Here is an 18,443-nt window from a genome sequence, read left to right as displayed (position 1 = left end):
ACTGCCTGCCATGTGGGCATTCCCAGAACATTCCACCTGAGCCAAACGTGATATAGCGGGTCGACAATAGCCGCTCCTGGAATGTCCATCCGCGCGTATGCAATTTCGAGGCGGGAGCTAGAGCAAGGGCGCCATCCGGACCGACGAACATCGGGCTGTTTGTTTTTGATGATGACCATGTTGATGGAAGGAGAGCAAAGGATTTTTGAACAGAGCTTTCGGCGTGCTGGAACCCTTGATAGGCGTCCCTTGCAGTCTCCGAACCGATTGTTAGAGTAGCGTTCTTGTATACGTTGGCCATTTGTTGAGATTGTTCCATCCAGTCCTTGAGAGCTTGGGCGCTGGATCCCTGGAAGATACATAGTGAATCGACCCAGAGATAGCGGATTCCGAGCAAGCGGGTAATTCGAATAGCATCACGGATGGTTTCCGGAATATCTCCCATATCGATTCTGTGAATCATGCTGGCCTGACTTTCAGGCGTAAGTGTGGTAAAAGCTCGAGTCCCCCAGCAGTAAGTCAAGGCAACATATCTCCCGTGTGGACCTCTGTAGCTTTCCTCCTCGTTCGTCGCGAAAGGGTTCAGCCAGAGGCGTACTGAATTGTCCGCGTCGCCCAGACATTCAACATCTACAAGCCTTTTAGGAAGTGGAGATTCAATCGTTTTAGGACACTCCGGATGGGTTGTGAAACATTCTGATAGCAGATGTGTCACTAGGGCCACAGCTTCGACTGTCGTAGGACACGGAACGAAATATTCCGTTAAGCCAGTAGATGGTGCCCCTATATCAAGTCAGAAATTAAGACTTCTTGCTAGTATATTTATGTCTTACCCGATGGATTGTATAGAGTCAAAACTGGTGGAAAGCCCATATCAGTTTCTAGAAATGGTGGTTTGGGTACAAGGGCTATGTCTGAATCTGCGAACGCGAAAAGTGTGACAAATTGATCATTCGCATTCAGGATCTTTGAGAAAGTCTCCTCCGCCTGATGATCGCTCATTTTGATATCGAGATTGACATCTTGAACCATGCGGACGTAGGCGTGTCTGAGAGTGTTCAAAATAAGGGTACAAAGACGACAGGCATTCGGGAGGCTGGCTGATCGTTCCAAAGTATTGCCAGTATAAGTGTATCCATCTGGGCTTTCTAGTGCGCTCAAAGTGATACCTTTGCAGGCTTCACACAAGGACGCTGCACCTCTAGACGAAAGCTGTTGAGCTTGTGAAAACCGAGGAAACCTACTACATGGCCAAGGTAAACCCGGTGTTCTTGAGCTTTTGATATTTTTGAACACGAATTTCTTTTCTTTTGGTGCTATAGGTTGGAGCGGTTCGAGCATGTCTGAAAGTGATATTTGCGTGGGAGTGTGGTCATAGGGTATCTAACCATGGTAAAACGAAACAGTCTTGAAGTCAGCCTTGTTTATGATGAACTTTCAGTGAAATAGGCATGGAAGTTGTAGTGAACCCCAGAAGATGAGGGTCTTATGATCTCAGGGGACGAAGCGCCGAAAGGGGTAGCAAAATTCACAGATGAAAGAGCCCACGAGCCGAAATTCCCGCGCGATAATCCTGGGCGACAACCTGGCGCGTACGGGCTCAGCAACAGGCAACAGCGGAAACTCACACAAGAAGCGCGCGCGCAAGGGCTTGAAGGGCCTTGAGAAAGACGTAAACGTTAGTGAGTTATACGGAAAGGGCGATTTTCAGAACAAGTAGCAGGGGGGCGCGTTGATGGAGAGGGATAGGATGAGTGGTGCAGGAGATGTCATCGCGGTAGAATTTGGGGGCCAGAAACCAGGCTGCGCTATAATTGGTCTTTTCAACCGGGCGCCTAGATGCAAAGAACAATTACGTAACGTGCCACGCTTACTTGACCCCACTTTCCATCTGATTTTCACAGCAAAACTCTACAATATACCTACACAGACTCACGACCAATGAGTGAAGGCTCTAAACAACCCTTGGCCACGTGCGGCCTCTGCCAATCGCTCGACATAGAAGGGAACTATCGCTGGTCTAGCGGGGGAGTCCATGTTAGCGGAGAGGAGCTCAGAGAATCGGGTAAGAGCTGCCCTGGGTGTGCCTTTATATTGGCGGGCCTCCAAGCATGGCGTCTGTCATCCGCAGCCAAGCTTGACGATGAAGGGCAGCGGATCCCTCTGGGAGATTTGATGCTGTCTCCAGCTTTACGTGTGAAGGGGGTACAGATTGTTCCGTCAAGCAAGGGATATGTTGAAGATATCATGACGAAAGACTTGGCTTGTCGAGTCGACGAGATTAAGAGCGAGGAAAGGGAAACACTCTGCCAAATGAACCTCCAAGTTTTACATGAGAGGAGGACTGATGTTGATTGGTACTTAGCTTTGGGAGGACACATTGCAAATCTGCAGTTCTACAAAACGTGAGTAGCGCTACTCTCTATCCATTCTTTCAAGATGGACGAACTGACTGTCTCTTCCTCCATAGCTCAGACGATGTGGACTCATTCCCTTGCTTGTCATCGTCTCAGCGCTTGACACAAGCCACACTTGATGATTCTGTAATGAGTACAATTACCGCCATGTTCGCACATTGCAAGAAGAACCACAAAGCCTGCTGGGAAGAGAGCCAGCCCTTCATGCCCACACGGCTCATCGACGTCGGCCGTCCTGGAGAGCAAACAGCCACCATTTCTCTCCGAGAGCACCTGTCCGAGCCCGAACCATACCTCACACTTAGCTACCGCTGGGCCAACAACCAAGACACGGCTCTGACGACACGCGCGAACCGAGAGCAAAGGCTGCGCGGATTCCCAGCCGCGGAACTGCCCCAACTAATGCAGGACGTCGTAGCCATGGCCCGGAAGCTCGGCATCCGCTACGTCTGGATAGACGCCGTCTGCATCATCCAAGACGACCGAGAAGACTGGGCGCTCGAAGCCCCGCAAATGTCCAAGATCTACCGCGAATCCGCGCTGACGCTGTCCATATCCACCGCCCTCGACGACTCCAACTCCATCGCCACCCGCCACCTCGTCGACATCCCCTTCGCCCACCCCTCCAACGCCTCAACACCCCCCGCCTTCTTCGTCCGCACCGCCCCCACCCACAACGTCCCCCACAACCTAACCGCCATCCACGGCCACCTCGGGCCCCTCGACGGCACCGGCAAAGACCTGCCCCTCGCCCTCGCCTCACGCCACCCCGTCTTCGCCCGCGGCTGGTGCCTCCAAGAACGCCTTCTCAGCCGGCGCGTCCTCCACCACACCTCCACCGAACTCATCTGGGCCTGCCGCCGCGCGACGTGGTGCGAATGCGGCGCCACCTCGCGGCGGCACCCCGCTCCTCCCTCCCCCCGCTGCCCTCGCCGGCGCAAAGCCACGATCCACCAGGCCCCGATATCGGCGCCGGACGTCATGCCGCTGGTCTTCGAGGACTGGCGCATGCTGGTGCACGACTACTCGTGGAATGAGCTGACGTACGATGGGGACGTCTTGCCGGCGATATCGGGGCTCGCGCACGCGTATCGGGAGGGGTTGGGCGGTGCGTTTGTTACGGGCGCGTATAGCGCGGGCCATTGGGGGAGGGATTTGCCGCATTCGTTGCTGTGGCATACGTTGGATGCAAGGGACTTCGTGTACGTGATGGCGGGGACGGATGTCGCGATGACGAATAGCCGCAGGGCGGCGGCTGTCGCGCCGTCGTGGTCGTGGGCGAGTGTAAGGGGCCCGGTGCGCTGGCCGACGGAGGGGGTTTTTGCGGTTGTGAATGAGTTCGAGTGTGCGAGGGATGGGGTTGAGGTTGAGTGGGCGGAGGTGAAGACGGAGTGTAAGTTGCAGACGGGGGATGAGATGGGCCAGTTGGCGGGGGAGGCGGAGATGTGGGTCAAGACGAGGGTGGTGAGGGAGGTGAAGTCGGCGTTTTTGGAGGCGTGTTGCTCGGCGCCGCCGGGGTTCGCGAAGGAGCCGCCGGATGATGATGTGCTGTTTGTGTCGGAGTTGGCGGACGGGAGGGAGGTGTGTATGTCGGTTTTCTTGGACACGGTCGAGGATAGGGATGCGTGGCGGGAGAGTAGTGTTTGGTTTGCGCGGCTGTGCAGGGTCACGCGGGAGGAGGACGCGGAGCTTAGCGAGGAGGGGATGAGGTGGAGGAGAAGGGTCGGGACGGTGGCTTTGATGCTGCTTCGGAGGGACGACGGCAAGTTTCGTCGGATTGGGATTGCAACGAGCCCCCGGAAGAGGATAGATGAGGTTGACGTTGGTATTTTCGCGCAAGAAGTCGGCGATGCAAAAGAGATGGTTGATAGCCCGGAAGATAATGCTTTTGATGAGTGTTTCGACTCGGTGGATGAAACTGAGATCTGTATTGTTTAGTCTGTGTCTATAGACAAATTTTATGTTATCTGTTGTTTTCCGTTGCCCATTTGCCATTCGTAAATACTCTACATCAACACTATTATATGCCACGATGCCATGCTCACATGAGAACTAAATTGAACCCATCAAACAATGAAAAGAGAAAAAGAAGCAACAAGACCAGAGAGTAGAATTTTGGGCTTTTTGTCCGCTTCCCCGAAAGACTTCTGCCAAAAGCAAAATTGCAAGCTGCATAAAAACAAGCATCATACCAAGTATCAGTATTGTTTCATGCGTTTTGAGAATGGGGCGAAGCACCCGATCATAAGAATCTCACACACAGTCGGAACTCACGGAAACGACAGCAATAAGCACAATTTGATCAGGTTTCTAACTGCATATGCGAGCACATCATACTTGCGCTGTAATTTGCTTCAACCATATAGGCTAGTAGTCTCATAGCATAGGGGCCTACGTAGGGATTGAAAGCACTCATCAGCGCTTTGGAGCAAGCACAGAATTACCGATCAACCATTGCGCTCAAAAGGCTGAACTTTTTCAATTCATCACTTGTTCAACGAAAGATACTCCTCCGAGTACTTAGATATGGGTCATTTTAGCTCTCTGCACGAACTCAACCAGTTCTCAAATTCCTCCGGGTCCTTGAGACTCGCACGACTAATGCCGTGGATGCGGTTCAAGTGATCACGAAAATCCTCCAAACTCTCGCTGCGGCGGAACAAAGGTCGTCTGGCTGTATGACAGCATGGGCCTACTGAGCATTGGACTGGATCCGACGACCCATCATCGACGATAAAGCCATGAATCTTTTTGACGTGTTCTCGAAGCAAGTGTCTGGTCTCGTGGTGTGTAGGATGCTTGCTATTGATGCAATCCGGGTGCTTGCAAAAGTAGGCGATGCGACACGCGTAAAGCTCCCACTCTGGTGATTCAGCCCGTTTACGGCGGACGGCTACGAGACGCTTTGCGCAGTCCAGGAGATCGGAGTTTACCTTTGGGGACTTGAGGTATTCTTTTGTGAGATTTGTGATGTTATCTTTGGTTTTGTGACCTCCTCGCCCGTTCTTTGCGCTTCTCGGCTCCCAGGAATCGAGTTGCACTTTGGCGAGTTCTGGATTCTCGACATTGAGTCTGAGATAGTGCACTTTCGGAGCAACGCCCTTGAGTCGAAATTCCAGTTTTGAGTGTGTGTCTTCTGACTGCGTTGCCACATCTGCTAGGACCTTGAAGATGTTCCATTTGCCGAGTTGTGCGGGCTTCTTATAATCTGCAGCCGGACGAGATTCACCTGTTCCGATTGACACAATCTGCAGAGGTTTCATCGCATGTGCTCGTCTCATTTCCTCATATGCCAAGAGAGCCGGATTATTGGCCACTATCCCGCCGTCAATGTACTCGGCACCGTACAGCTTCAGGGGTTCGAAGTAGAATGGTGCAGCAGACGTAGCTCGAGCAGCAGCCCACAAAGGCACATCCCCGGGACCATCTGTGTTGTCTTTTCCGCGCTCTCGAGGTAGTTCGTAGCTTCGAAACAAGGTGGCTAGCTTCAATGCCACTTCCGGCGATCCGTATGAGACAACAAATCTAGACGGACACTCGGTTAGAAGCAGATCAGCCATGTTAAGAGCATTCTTTCTACACTTACGTCTTGCATCGCTGCTCGTCATGCTTCAAAGTCAACCTTTCTTCATGCATCTGGGACTGTTTGTCTCGTGGGATCGTGTTTCGGATGACACTGAGGATCGCTTCTTTCTTCCTTGTCTCGCTGTACTTGGTCCTGATGAGGCCAACAAGTCTGTTCACCTTGAGTCGGGTGGAGATACTGCCTGACGGACGCGGGTGTGCGAAGACGATCTCGCCGATGGTGTCGTACTGTGCAAGTGCGAAATCTACGTCTTTCTCCAGTCTGCCTAGCATGATAGCGCTCAATCTGCATATAAATTAAGTCAAGTATCGTTTTCTTGTGAAACAAGACTCACCCTCCAGTACTAGTTCCCACGATGTAGTCAAAGTAGTGATGGGGCTTGAAGCTTTTAGCACTCCACCGAAATGTTGCCTCCACACTCTCTTCCACGCCGGTAGGCTCGCTGTCGTCATCTTCCCTTGCTTGACTCTGGGAAGGCACGTGAGACTCGGGTCCCCAAGAATACCCTTCGCTTGTCTGCACCCTATCATAATAGGCAGGCCGTCCCTAATCTCGAATCGTTAAAAGAATATTTAAATATACAATATGGGGATATTACGTCATTTTCATAGCCTGGGATGCGACCAAGCTCAATCTGTCCGATAAGGTACATCAAACGCTTAAGTATGATCAAAGAGGAGTAACCTCTCACACCACCGCCATCTGTTTGTCATGTATTCAGTTTAAGATTCTGTAACTATACCGGGTAAAGACTTACCGAGAGAGAGAACGATCTTCCGCAACCAAACGTCCGTCTCACGGTCTGCACAAGGCTGAAACTGTGAATCTTGATTTGTGCATCCGGGAGAGAAAGAAGATCTTCTAGAGCCGCGAGCTAAGATTGGTTATAATTAATTGTAAAATTCTGCAGTTGGGTTGTGAGCTGCCTACACTGAGCCTCAGACGTGCTTACAAAAAGGCTGGTGGCTGGGTGTTGTGCCCCTGGATCAAACGACAAACGTCGTGAGTGATCGCCTGAAACACGAAAGCTCCCCGTCAAAGATGAGGAAGCCATGGTTGCCATAGGTTGAAATGGCAAGCAGCGCCATTTAGCTATCTATCCACGGACGGATATGCATATATATCCTATGAGGCACTGCACATCTCGATGCTTTACAAGCACGACGAACCTCAGGCTTATCAGAGGCTCGATCAAGAGAAGATGCAGAAATGCAGTGCAACATGGAATACTGGATTACTATCCTGGACGAACCTTCCAGCATTCTCGTCTCGTGCATGAGCTGAATTTCAAATCTCTTTGATCCGGGAAAGGCTTCGTCACAAGTGGGCAAACACGCTGGCTCGAACTACTGCAAGAAGACGGATCAAGGCTTGTTAAGAATTATGTAAAGCTCTCCCTAGAATGCGGCAATGCAGATCAAGCTCTGACTGCAGAGTGGTGGCGTGAAGCTCCAGTAAGTTGTAATGCAAATCAGCAGCCTCGCCACCTGTCCGCAGGTTCAGGCCGTGCGCCATCTGCCCACGTCAGCAGTGCGCAATGCATTTCAACATAAGCCGATCATGTCAGCTGAATGCATACTTCTTCTTTCAGAAGCAATATCCGCGCACTATGAGAGATGCCTAAACTAGTAGACTTTGAGGCTCAACTCATGGGCAAGGCTACCGCGATAGGACAGAAAGCGGTACGGTCTCGAAGGCTCTGGGGGGGAGACCAAGTAAGCTTTCTATTCAGCCTTCCAGTGCTTACAGGAAAATATTTGGCTTCCGCATATAACCATTTTGTACTGTACAAATTACGTATGCGTTAACACCCGCGGGCAGCCTCGGCCCTCAGCGCCCTTGGCCTCCCGGGGCTAAAACTCCCTGTGGGCAGTCTCTGCAGCTGAAAAACAGGAGTTCATCCAATAGGCACATAGGAATCGCGCAATGACGTGGGTGATTAGCTTTGTGAAATGCATGACAGGCTCAGGTGGTCGACAGACCTTACAGGATTGCTTGGCAATTGCGCCCACGAAAATGCCTCGTTTGCCTTATTAACCCGCTTCCCCCGTTGCTGCTGCAGCCGTCTACTCCAAGTCTTGCAGAGCTACAACTTCAGGGCCCCCAACACGACACATCAAACATACATCGCCTAAACGAAGCATCACATTTCGGCACAGAAATGCAGAGCGGGTGTTGCACCCTCACCTCAACGAGGAAAAGGAGTTCTTCCAAAGCAGCTGTGCTCATTCGATCTTCTGAAAAGATCTACCTGACGGATTCCGCATATATTCAAGGTAAAAACAATGCAATCTATCCTGGAATGGGTATATTTCATAATTCTGACGTTCTGAATTCAAGACCTCAAAGAGAACCCGCTGAGCATATCCAAAGTTTCACGGGCTCCATGGCATGGGAACCAGGCGATATACACGCGATCAAGCGAGAAGCAGCACGACAGCGATAACAAGAGTTGCCCTTGCTGCGAATTCACGGCCACGGTGAAACTTGATCACCTCGGACCAGGAGTTTGGCTACAACGTCTCACGGGAAGATTGAAGCAAATCTATGTTTTCGACACGCTTGATACACCCATTCCAGCACTTGGACAAGTGCATTGAGAAGTCTTTCGCTTGCTCGCTTTCAGCGCGTTCGGAGTCTGGCAGTAAGTGATAACGTATGTTTCACGTTGGATTGCTTCATCAAACGGCAAGCCCTGATTTGCATGGATGCGAGAGACCTACGTGTCCATGCAGAGGTAAGCATTTGCCCAGAAGATGAGGCTTCCTATTATTAGAGTCGTGAGGCTAAATGGGTGGAGTTACATGGCTGGTTCGTTGGATTTGTATTGTCAGTTCTGTTCATTCCCCGCTAGTCTCCTTGCCGATCACTCTCTTCGAACATTTCACAATAGTTTTTTTTCTTTCATTTTACGGAAAGGCAAACTATGGTCATTCATTTTTCTGAATGAGATATTTGGAGAAGAAGCCTGTGTATTATGACTTTTGGATTTCGCGCTTTTGATGAACGTAAAGAACATCGCTAGGCTAAACGCAATAGCCCCATTGTGTTGAGGCTGAGAACACGACCCCACACTCATCATTATCAGGCAGTACGCTCACTTCCTTTGGCCCGGTATGCCCCAGCCTCATCAAATCATTCGCCTCATTGTACTGCTGCATGAACCCGAAAGCGACCTTGCATGCGCCACTTAGGGTCAGTCACAAGCACCTTAACCAATCACGAGATCAACATCGACATGTGATACTACTGTTAGCATGATTTCACTCTTACGAGGCTTGCGTATGAACGATAACAAGCGCCAATGTGATTGGACAGAGGCCCCTTTTCGATATTCCCTAAAGCTGAGAGGCTGGGATTCTAGGCCGTTAGGATGATACTCTGCAAACCTAAAACCGGTTTTTTCGCCCAGCATAAACAAAGGTCGATTCGTAGCTGGCTCTAGAGATGTCTTGCGTGAGGGCAGCTGGACGCGCAGCCGTTGTGGGGTTGGCTTGCATGTTCAGCTGACGGATGCGGGGTTTTCGTGGATTACGTGCCTCGACGCTCACCGTTTCCCAATTACAGAAAGTGTCCATTTTCTCTGACTATTCTGCCCACCGTATACCTTTGTCGCCACGTTTGATCTCAGGACAGGTGCTACTCAAGAGCTGCATACCCTTGTCCTATTTCGTGTATGGGCCAGGAAAATTGTATGCAGCGCGTAATCAAAATGGCTCATCATGCGTTGGAGAATCAACGCTAGGCTATGTTTCAAAATGACACATACGTGGCAACTGTAAGGCTCTAGGCTCCTGTCGGCCTTCACGTGTAAATCACCTACTGGCGGTGAGGCCTCTTCTTACAAGTAATTCTTTGACGTTCTAGACCTTAGAACTGAGACTTGAATGGATGAGTTTCATCGCTTTACGAGCAGATTGAGCATCAACGACCACAGTCTGAACCTTGCGTGGCTTTTAATCTATCGAACGGACTCCCCGAAGAGTTAGAAGCTGTGTCGTACGACCGTTGGCGCGTTGCAACGAGCTGCGCATCTATGAGCTCAACTACACTCTTCGCACCAGCAAACCTACCAGGCAACGCAAAGCCTGCGCCAACACCGTGTCTGACCTACCTAGAAGTTTGAAACTGGATGACGTGATCGCCTTACTCAACATCGTTGCGTCAATCTACCAAAAAAGAATCCTCCGAACCGACTCCATCATCAGGTACTCGTTAGGATAGATATGCATAATCTGCTGAACCAGTTCAAGCCAATCGGGCTTGGCAAAACCAGCAACTGTCGATTTACAAAACTCCCAGTACTCTGGATACCAGCCTGACACCTCCCAATCCAAAATCTTGATCTCAAATATCCCGGTCCCATTATCTCTTGTTCCTGTCCTACGCACCATGATGTTCTTTGGCTGCAAGTCTCCATGAGTGAACGTGGTTTGATGGCCTCGCAACGTGGTTGACATCAGCGTTCGCATCAGTGACTGAGATGGTTGTGGTAAGTATTCCGCCATTTTCTGGATCATGGCTTCGTTCATTTCGTCCTCGGATTCAAAAGGACCTTGCACGGCTGAGTTAGGTTCCTCTAAATAAAAGATGGCATCGGCGAAAGCCTGCCGGCGAACAGATCCAAGATACCCGGGAGGTTGGAGGGTACGTAGATTTTCCACAGCGGTCTGGATCTGCTTTCCGACATCGAGTTTCTCGGAAGGAGTGAGGGACTTCCAAATGTCTCCGAGTTGAACGCCGTCCACGTGTTCCATGACGATAAAAGTACTCTTTATTTCTGGTTCGGTAAAGGCGGCGAAGAACTTTGGTACCGGGATGTTGCTATTTTGGGACACGTATTCGAGATTTTCGGCCTCTAACATGGTCACGCTGGGGCCGAATTTGACGGCAAAATCGCCAACCTTGACCACAGTGGCAAGGGCATCCGGAGCACTCAGAACCTGGGCGGATTTGCGGATTTCAGCGATCGAGGGTATGACAGGATCCGACATGTTTGTGAGAGCGTTTTGAGATTGTAAAAGTTTTGAGAGCGGGAACGCTTGAAGAGGGCTGCACAGCAAGAGTGAAAAGGGAGTCTAGGCTGCAGCATTGGGCGAAGTGTACAGCGGTCGCCTAATTGTATTACGTAATCCTCAGCGATTGGTGGGAATTCGAAAGAAGTGGAAAGCGCTTATTGAGTCTAAAAGAATGCCCAGGACGCTATTGACATTGAGGGAGTCTCGAGCAACTATGCTCAGGCAAGAAGCACACAAATACCCACAAATCAAAGCAAGGCATTCTCGCTGAGAACCCATCAGACTAACAGGGCTCTGGACTATACCCAAGGGTACCTTGTAAAGTGAACTTGAAATGAAAGAATCCGTGATGTTGATGATACATTCACCAATGAAAGCACTCGAGGCTACATACGCAGCTCAGCCGAAGCCTTACTAAACCGGCTTTCCCTATTATGCCGTACATCTCCTGCAATCGGAAGAGTATTACTGTAAGCTTTTCAGCTACACGTGGGAGGAGTTGCGGTGATAAACCGGAGGAACTGCCGCGGGGCGAGTTGGGAGGCTCTGGGTAGATGAAGTTCCCGATGAAGGCCATGTAGCCGATGAAGGTTGAGGAGCAGGTGGGGGAACAGCTTGAGGAACAGCTTGAGGAACAGCTTGAGGAACAGCTTGAGGAGCGACTTGGGAAGGTCGAGAAAGGCTAGTTGGAGTTGCTGATCCAGTTGGCGACGAAGCACTCGTATGATGCGATGAGGCTGAGGCAGAAATATGTGAAGTGGACAGAACATTCGGATGGCCCACAGCGCTATTCGGCTGACTCTCTTCGACATCGAGACTATCTCGTGCACTGGCTTCATATCTGCTGTCCAAATATGCGACGAGGGCAATAAGTAAAGCGCCTATTATGCTATAAGCTTCACAGCAAAAACAATCAATCGTAATAGTTCTCTTACCAGCAGTAACGATATAACTTGCGATGGAAAAAGCCGTTTGTACACTATCTTGGACGTCTTGGTGATATTTGGCGACAGCGACGACAGTCCAGATAATTCCAACAAGGAGGCTTCCAAGAAACGGAACCATAATAACTGTGTTGACGTAGGAGGATTTGTATGTTCGAATGAAGTTGAGACAGTTATGATCCGTATTTTTAGGAACGAGGACCAAGTTGTCCTTCAGAGTCTGAACAAGGCGGAACTCAGGGGCCTTGCTCAGTGCCCCCGGGTTTTTGAAATAGAAGATGGGCCGGCTCTCTGGGCCGTAAGCACCGAGTTGAAGCACAGCTCGACGCTTTCCAACCACGAGGCCTCCATGTATCTATAAAGTCCAACTTTCAGTCGAGTCATTATAATAGTTACGGACAGGGAGTAAAATCTAAATGCTTACCGAAGCAACATCAATCCGGCGAAGGGTTCTGTGCCCCAATATTTCAAAGGGTATTCCGCTGGAACGGATAACGTTGTAGAATGATATCAGATGCTTCATAAGCTTCTCATCACTATCCCAATCCGCACCACATGGAACTTCCTGATGGCTACCGTTGTCCAGAAGTATGCTGATTGACCAGTCCGGGTATGTTTGCCTCCATGCGCTTATGTAGTCCTGCTTAAACCGGGCAGAGCTTGCGCAGAGGAAATAGAGTTGCCAAAATACTTCCACTTGGTATGGCCTTTGCTTGCTCCGTTTGAGTAAGAAAATCGCAAAATCCTAAATTTTCATGAATGTAAGTACTAAAGACGCCTCAATATTGACATGTTAGAGGCACATACCAAAATAGAGTCCTTGATTCCTATCCCTATTTGTTTTCGAGAAACATGATCCAGAAGCTTCCAACAAATATATAGAGATGGGGAAGACTTGAGATGGGACACAAGCCCTCTTACGACCATAGAGTGCACGAGCCCATAATCTGTGAAAGAGTTCATAATCGGCTGAACCGGAAAAGGAGTGATATGACCGAATGCTGGAGAGGAGAATTCCATATTGCATGTTTTAGGTTTGAAAAGACACTGGAGTAGGTCGAGAAAAGATGGTTTGGTTTAGACTATTTATCGAGGTTGATCATTGTTATATGAGCCGGTAGAAGCAGCTGCTTCTAGCCCGCAATGTTAGCCAGCGTGGCAAAGTCGATCAGTCCTCTACATAGATTGATAGCCCCCAGTTTATGCAGTGCAACATTGGAACCGATAACATGTAAGCCACAGGCTAAGTGCGGCTGTACAGCCACCTATTACATCGGAACGCTGGCGTGGAAATCACTCTGGATTCTCTCCGATCGTTGGTTGGTTACAATTGCGAGTTTTTGCTCATTGTCAGGGTGATGTTAGGTTAGGACCCAGTCCTCCTTGAAAAGGCAAATCCGCACTAGCCATCGATTATACCCCGGAACGAGCAGGGATATTGCATTGGTTCTAGGATGCATATAATCGGGATAACGCGCTGCCCTAGCGGTCCATTTTCAGCCCATTAGTGCCAGGGTGGTGTCCGTGCCGGGCTCTGGTGGCTTGACCTCAAGCCGGAACAGGACGACAGGCCAGTCGGCTAGGCCGGCACGGAGCCGCAGAAGCAAAACAAACCTAGACCTCCAGTCCGCTCAGCCGTACTCAAGCTGCGGACCGGCTGATTAATATTCAAATGGGTCATGATTGGGAGTTCTACTTATTGTACGTGTTGCTTTTTGCTCATGTGGCGCGCTGGACCTGTTCCGGATTTGATTTGTGCAACGAGAATTAAGCAGCCAGAACTCTATCGCATATTGCCAAGTTATTGAAATTATTTTTGGCTTGATCCCTTCAGCTAACAGATGGCACATGTTGTATGCTCCGTATCGGATTTAAGTTCATGTGTCTAGCATCATGAACAATTATGAGTTGAGAAGTATGGCTACGCTTATTGTACAAATACCAGCCCAATGGTATACAAACAGAGCAGACTTGAGCAAGATCCCTCTGCAAGCCAGAGAGTTCCAGACTCTACACGGCAGTTAGACCCTCGATCCAATCAACAACAGTCTGAGGCTGGCTCAAGAACGGACTGTGACTCGAGTCGCAACTGCTCACCCTCACCTCAATCCCAAGTTCCTGAACATCCCGAATCATCTTTTCCTGCATAGGAAACGGCAAAGCCCGGTCATCTGTACACTTCAAGTACGCGACGTCGATGTTGCGCCACGACTCATTGTCGACCTTTGCCATCAGACCCCACTTTGCAAACCCAGTCAAATCCGCAACAGCCTGCTTCCGCAAATCCTCTGGCACATCGTGGTAGAACATTGCAACGGGATCCCTGGGGAGGAGAACCAGATCGAACTGACCTTTGTTAGTACTGCTACACTCTGGGACGTCTCTTTTCCTTTCTCTCACTCGGACACACATACTTCGAATACCATTGACATGGGGTCGACTGGGCCGCCTTTCCCGACATCCTCGAAGATGGGGACTTCGATATCGCTCGCACCCATTCCCTTCCGTGGGAGGCCTGCGGCCATGTACGCCAACCACTTGATTCCGCCGGCCAGTCCCTTGGGAGCGCGCTCCTTGATGCCAAGGCCTGTTAAGCCCTCGGTGCCGAAGTAGCCGCCATAGGAATGCATCAGGACGATAATCTCCTTACCCTCGTCAATCAGCTGCGTGGCGAGGGTGCGGACGAGTTTGACGCCTTGCTCGAGTGCATCTTGCGGGGGGTAGAGGCTGTTGGTTGGCAGGCGGGGGCAGAGGACGGCATATCCAGCCTTCTCCAACAAGTTTCGAAGGGGCCGAAAATGCTCGGGTGTATGCCACGCGCCACCAATAAGTAGGATGCTCGGCTTGGACATGATGATTGTGATGGTGATAGTGATGATGATAGCAGGAACGAAGAGGATGGAGGAGTTATGGAATTAAAGAGGGTGGTAAGCTTATAATATTTATGCGATGAGGCTTTTGAAGGATTGCGGGGCTGCGAATAGTATTGTCTCCTCGTTCGGGGATGCTAGCTCTTCCGAGTAGGGCACAGTGCTGACAAAGCTTGTATAACGACCTAGTTTCCGTTTGTCGCCGAACCTCGGATTATCTATAAATGAATATTCTGACTCACTGCATCACGCTCCCATTCAGGCTTTTTCAGGGCGCAAGAGCATTGGCATAAACCACGAATCAGAATTCCATTACCGTGTACAGATGTGCATGTTATTTCTGCGACACTTTCCGATTCTGAATCTTTTTGACCATTGTGTTCTAGAAATTTTCCGCCTATCAGTTATGTACTGAATTGTATGTACATTGCGAAATTCCGACTGTTGTTCGGATCAATGTACGAGTGAGGCTGGATGAATTCAACGCCTCAATGCAAGGTACAGGGAAATTTGCGTCAGCTTTGAGGGATTTTCCAAAACCGCCATAGCTTTCAGCTCCCACCGTCAAGTGACCCCATCAAGTTTCACCCGGGCCGGACCACAGGCTGAAGTTGCGGATCTGGCTTCATGCGTTATAGATTCTTCCTCGATCTGTGCCCTTATTGAAAATTGTCCAGCTGACAACTGCTGCGCACATTGGTCGCACTGCCACCCGGGGCAGGGAGGGATTCAATTCTTCCTTCTAGCCTCACAATAAGACCACAGACACCCAGTCCTTGACAGTTACTAACGATTGAATGGCGCAATGATGTATAGGTCTCTCTGATGTCATATATGGATATACAAGAGGCACTTTGGATATCCATATACGTCCGGACGATAGCTTCAACTACCCACACATGTTACTTTTATTTTTTATAAGGGAGAGATAGATCTGCGAAGACGGTAACAATGGGACGAAACCCGGGCTCTCAGTTCGCCCTTAGGTTGCTTTTTTCTTTCTTGACCTTTTTCCAGAGCGAGCATCCTAAAGCAAGAGCGTGGAGGTAACTGTGGAGAGAGGTGACTCCAAGTACAAGGACCAAGGCAAATATAGGAACGTTTCTCCTTTCTAGGCGTTTGTAGAAGGGCAAAAAGAGGTGCATGCCGTCTAAGTGCATGAGAGAAAAGGTTGCCGATTGATAGAGGAAGGTATCGCCATCAGTCTTGAGTAAGTCTGAAGAAAGCATTGAAGTGGCCATTACAGCTCGAATTGAAAGTGCAAGACGTATTTCAATTGTTGTGAGGGCGACAGCCTGACCAATCCATTCAACATGACCGTGTGCCAGTTCTTGTTTTCGTCCCCGGTATGCCAGAGGAAGGATAATGTCGAAAAAGCAATGAGAAGTAACGCGGTCCCGCAAGCATTGGCGACTATCGATTTAGTGACGAAATGCTGAAAATCTTGGGCTCTTTCGGGCAATCAGCTCTTCTCGATTGGTAGCTTCATTATTGAGGAAAAGAGAAAGCTGGTTCGGGCTAGTGGTCCTCGTAGTAAGATTTCTGGCTGCCGATTTCCGTGCACTTAGATATCCCGATGAGGCCTCATCAACATCTTCCATCATTACTTCTTGTGGCTCCATTAGGGTGGCTTGGATCCTTTATTCAAGACCAGTCTGGAATCTGGATGTGGGGGTTGGCCTGTTGGGTAATACTTGCAACAATTGATAGATTTCGAATCTCTGTGGTTTAGGCTGTTACCAGCGAGACAACGATTTCAGTACTCATTAGCCGTCGACCCAGTGAGATGCACCCCCCGCTCAAGCACCTCAACCTCGTCACCAACCGCCACCCACAACCCCCCTCCCCCCCGCTCCTCCCCCGCCTCCTCCAAGCTCCGATCCTCCGGCACGCAATGCATCCCCAGAAACCCCAGCGCCGCCCCATTCCCCGTCTCCACCATCCGATACTCCACCAGCGTCGCGCTCGGCTGCGGCCTGCCCCTCTTCCTCCCCGGCAGCGGCGCATCCGCATCAAACGTGCCCCTCTCCGGATCCACATTCGGCATCGTGCACCGCGACGTCCGGCACACCACACATATCGTCGCCGCCACGCGCTGCTGCTGTTCCTCCACACCACCCCCACTGCTCCTCCTCGGCCTGACGCGGAACCTCTTCCACGTCTCCTCGTCGTACGCGGGCGCGCCAGCGATCCAGACGTTCGCGCGGAAGCGCAGCGCGTTGAGCGGCCTGTTTTCCGGCGGCAGCAGAGCGGAGACGGCGTGCACGGAGGACAGGCTGTTGATGTTGAGGGGCTGCTGGTCGGTGTAGCCGTGGAGGGAGGGCGAGCCGATGTGCGCGAGCGGCGCGAGGTCCGTCTTGGTGCGGACGAGGGTGGCTGGCGTGCAGCGGAGGAGCGTGAGGGGTTGGCGTTGGGGAAGGCCGAGGAACTGCTTGAGTTGCGGCAGCGCGGCGGCGACGGAGGGGATGGGGCTGAGGTCTAGGCCGTGCGCGGTGCGGGAGTGGATGGCGAAGGCCTTTTGGTGGATGTTGAAGGCGTGGAGCTGGGTGGGGGTGGGCTGGAGGGGGACGGTGAAGGAGACTTGTGGTTGTGTGGATGGGGTCCATGTGTGGAGGAGTGCGTCGAGCCGGTTGATCCAGGTGGGAGGTTCTGGGTCGGGGAATGTCAGGACGAGACATCCGCCTGCCTGGACGAGGGGGTCGTGCGGGTTGCTGTCTTTCTTTGGGAGCCATAGCTCCGTCTTGATCTGGGACATCTGTGGCTTGGTGCGCTGGCTGATGAATCGCCATTCCAATCCCGCGTCGACTCTGGCGCTTTCCGTTGCAATTGCGAAACATCTATCGTACATGAAGCCGGCCTTGGTGAGCAAAGCGCGATCTAGCTCGATAGGCCCGCAGGACTTGACGGGATGAATGTAGATTGCCTTGATGCGTATTGATGAGTCCGATTGGGGATCGTATTGGTCCGCCATGTTACTGGTAGTTACTTCGACCTTGCGTAGGTGTTTCAACGCTCTACGTGTCTTGGATATGTTTCCGGATCGGGTAACAACAGTCGAAACAAGGATTACCAGAAGCGTAAAAGCTATGGCCCCATGAAGGCTCATAGATGCCTTTAGCATGCCTTGAACATATGGCAAAAGTTGAAGAAGCATTTTGCTGGAAGAAGATGACAAATGATTAACGTGGTGAAAATGAGGATTGCTGGAAGACGTCCTCGTTGTTGGAATTTATATTGCCGAGGTTCCGACCAGCGATAAGTGGATGAAATGTGGATAAGAGTCAATGTGACATTTCGTTTTGATTTTTTTTTCTTCGTTCGCGGCTGCTGACTCATATACCTTGGCCAGACAATCCTACCATTGTGCCCTCCACGTCAGCACAACAGCGAGCCAGGAACGAAGACGGGACTAGTGTAGCGCGCTCAAAATGTTAGAGGAAATAACAAGCGAGATAGACGAGTTGCATTGGCAAGATCATCAACGCCACATCCGAGGAGCTCCACCAAACAACAATCCATCAGAGCTACCAAGATAGCGAACAAACGACGTCTTTCACAAGCACTAATAAATATATATATTCATAACAAATCCCATCTACCTTGGTATA

General features: G+C 50.7%; 5 protein-coding genes across 5 annotated transcripts; 1 reads left to right on the top strand and 4 right to left on the bottom strand.

Moving 5' to 3' along the window:
* Positions 1–1,534: 1,534 nt before the first annotated feature.
* On the top strand, positions 1,535–4,355 carry LTHEOB_10042 (Het domain-containing protein; the record flags this gene model as incomplete). The annotated part of the gene is made up of 3 exons (XM_035506644.1): positions 1,535–1,682; positions 2,366–2,405; positions 2,471–4,355. 3 exons carry the CDS (start codon positions 1,535–1,537, stop codon positions 4,353–4,355), a joined length of 2,073 nt encoding a protein of 690 aa, XP_035368354.1.
* A 593-nt stretch (positions 4,356–4,948) lies between these two features.
* On the bottom strand, positions 4,949–6,655 carry LTHEOB_10041 (Calcium-independent phospholipase a2-gamma; the record flags this gene model as incomplete). Its single annotated transcript, XM_035506643.1, has 4 exons — positions 4,949–5,942; positions 6,004–6,288; positions 6,338–6,471; positions 6,602–6,655. 4 exons carry the CDS (start codon positions 6,653–6,655, stop codon positions 4,949–4,951), a joined length of 1,467 nt encoding a protein of 488 aa, XP_035368353.1.
* Positions 6,656–10,172: 3,517 nt separating this feature from the next.
* On the bottom strand, positions 10,173–10,997 carry LTHEOB_10040 (uncharacterized protein; the record flags this gene model as incomplete). Its single annotated transcript, XM_035506642.1, has 1 exon — positions 10,173–10,997. The coding sequence occupies one exon, from the start codon at positions 10,995–10,997 to the stop codon at positions 10,173–10,175; it is 825 nt and encodes a 274-aa protein (XP_035368352.1).
* Positions 10,998–13,975: 2,978 nt separating this feature from the next.
* On the bottom strand, positions 13,976–14,817 carry LTHEOB_10039 (uncharacterized protein; the record flags this gene model as incomplete). The annotated part of the gene is made up of 2 exons (XM_035506640.1): positions 13,976–14,311; positions 14,380–14,817. The coding sequence occupies 2 exons, from the start codon at positions 14,815–14,817 to the stop codon at positions 13,976–13,978; spliced, it is 774 nt and encodes a 257-aa protein (XP_035368351.1).
* A 1,774-nt stretch (positions 14,818–16,591) lies between these two features.
* Positions 16,592–17,806, bottom strand: LTHEOB_10038 (Molybdopterin cofactor sulfurase; the record flags this gene model as incomplete). The annotated part of the gene is made up of 1 exon (XM_035506639.1): positions 16,592–17,806. One exon carries the CDS (start codon positions 17,804–17,806, stop codon positions 16,592–16,594), a length of 1,215 nt encoding a protein of 404 aa, XP_035368350.1.
* Between the last annotated feature and the right edge of the window lie 637 nt (positions 17,807–18,443).

Source organism: Lasiodiplodia theobromae, assembly GCF_012971845.1.
Source record: "Lasiodiplodia theobromae strain AM2As chromosome Unknown scaffold_35, whole genome shotgun sequence".
Lineage (NCBI taxonomy): Eukaryota > Fungi > Ascomycota > Dothideomycetes > Botryosphaeriales > Botryosphaeriaceae > Lasiodiplodia > Lasiodiplodia theobromae.
This window is presented reverse-complemented; position numbering and strand designations above follow the sequence as displayed.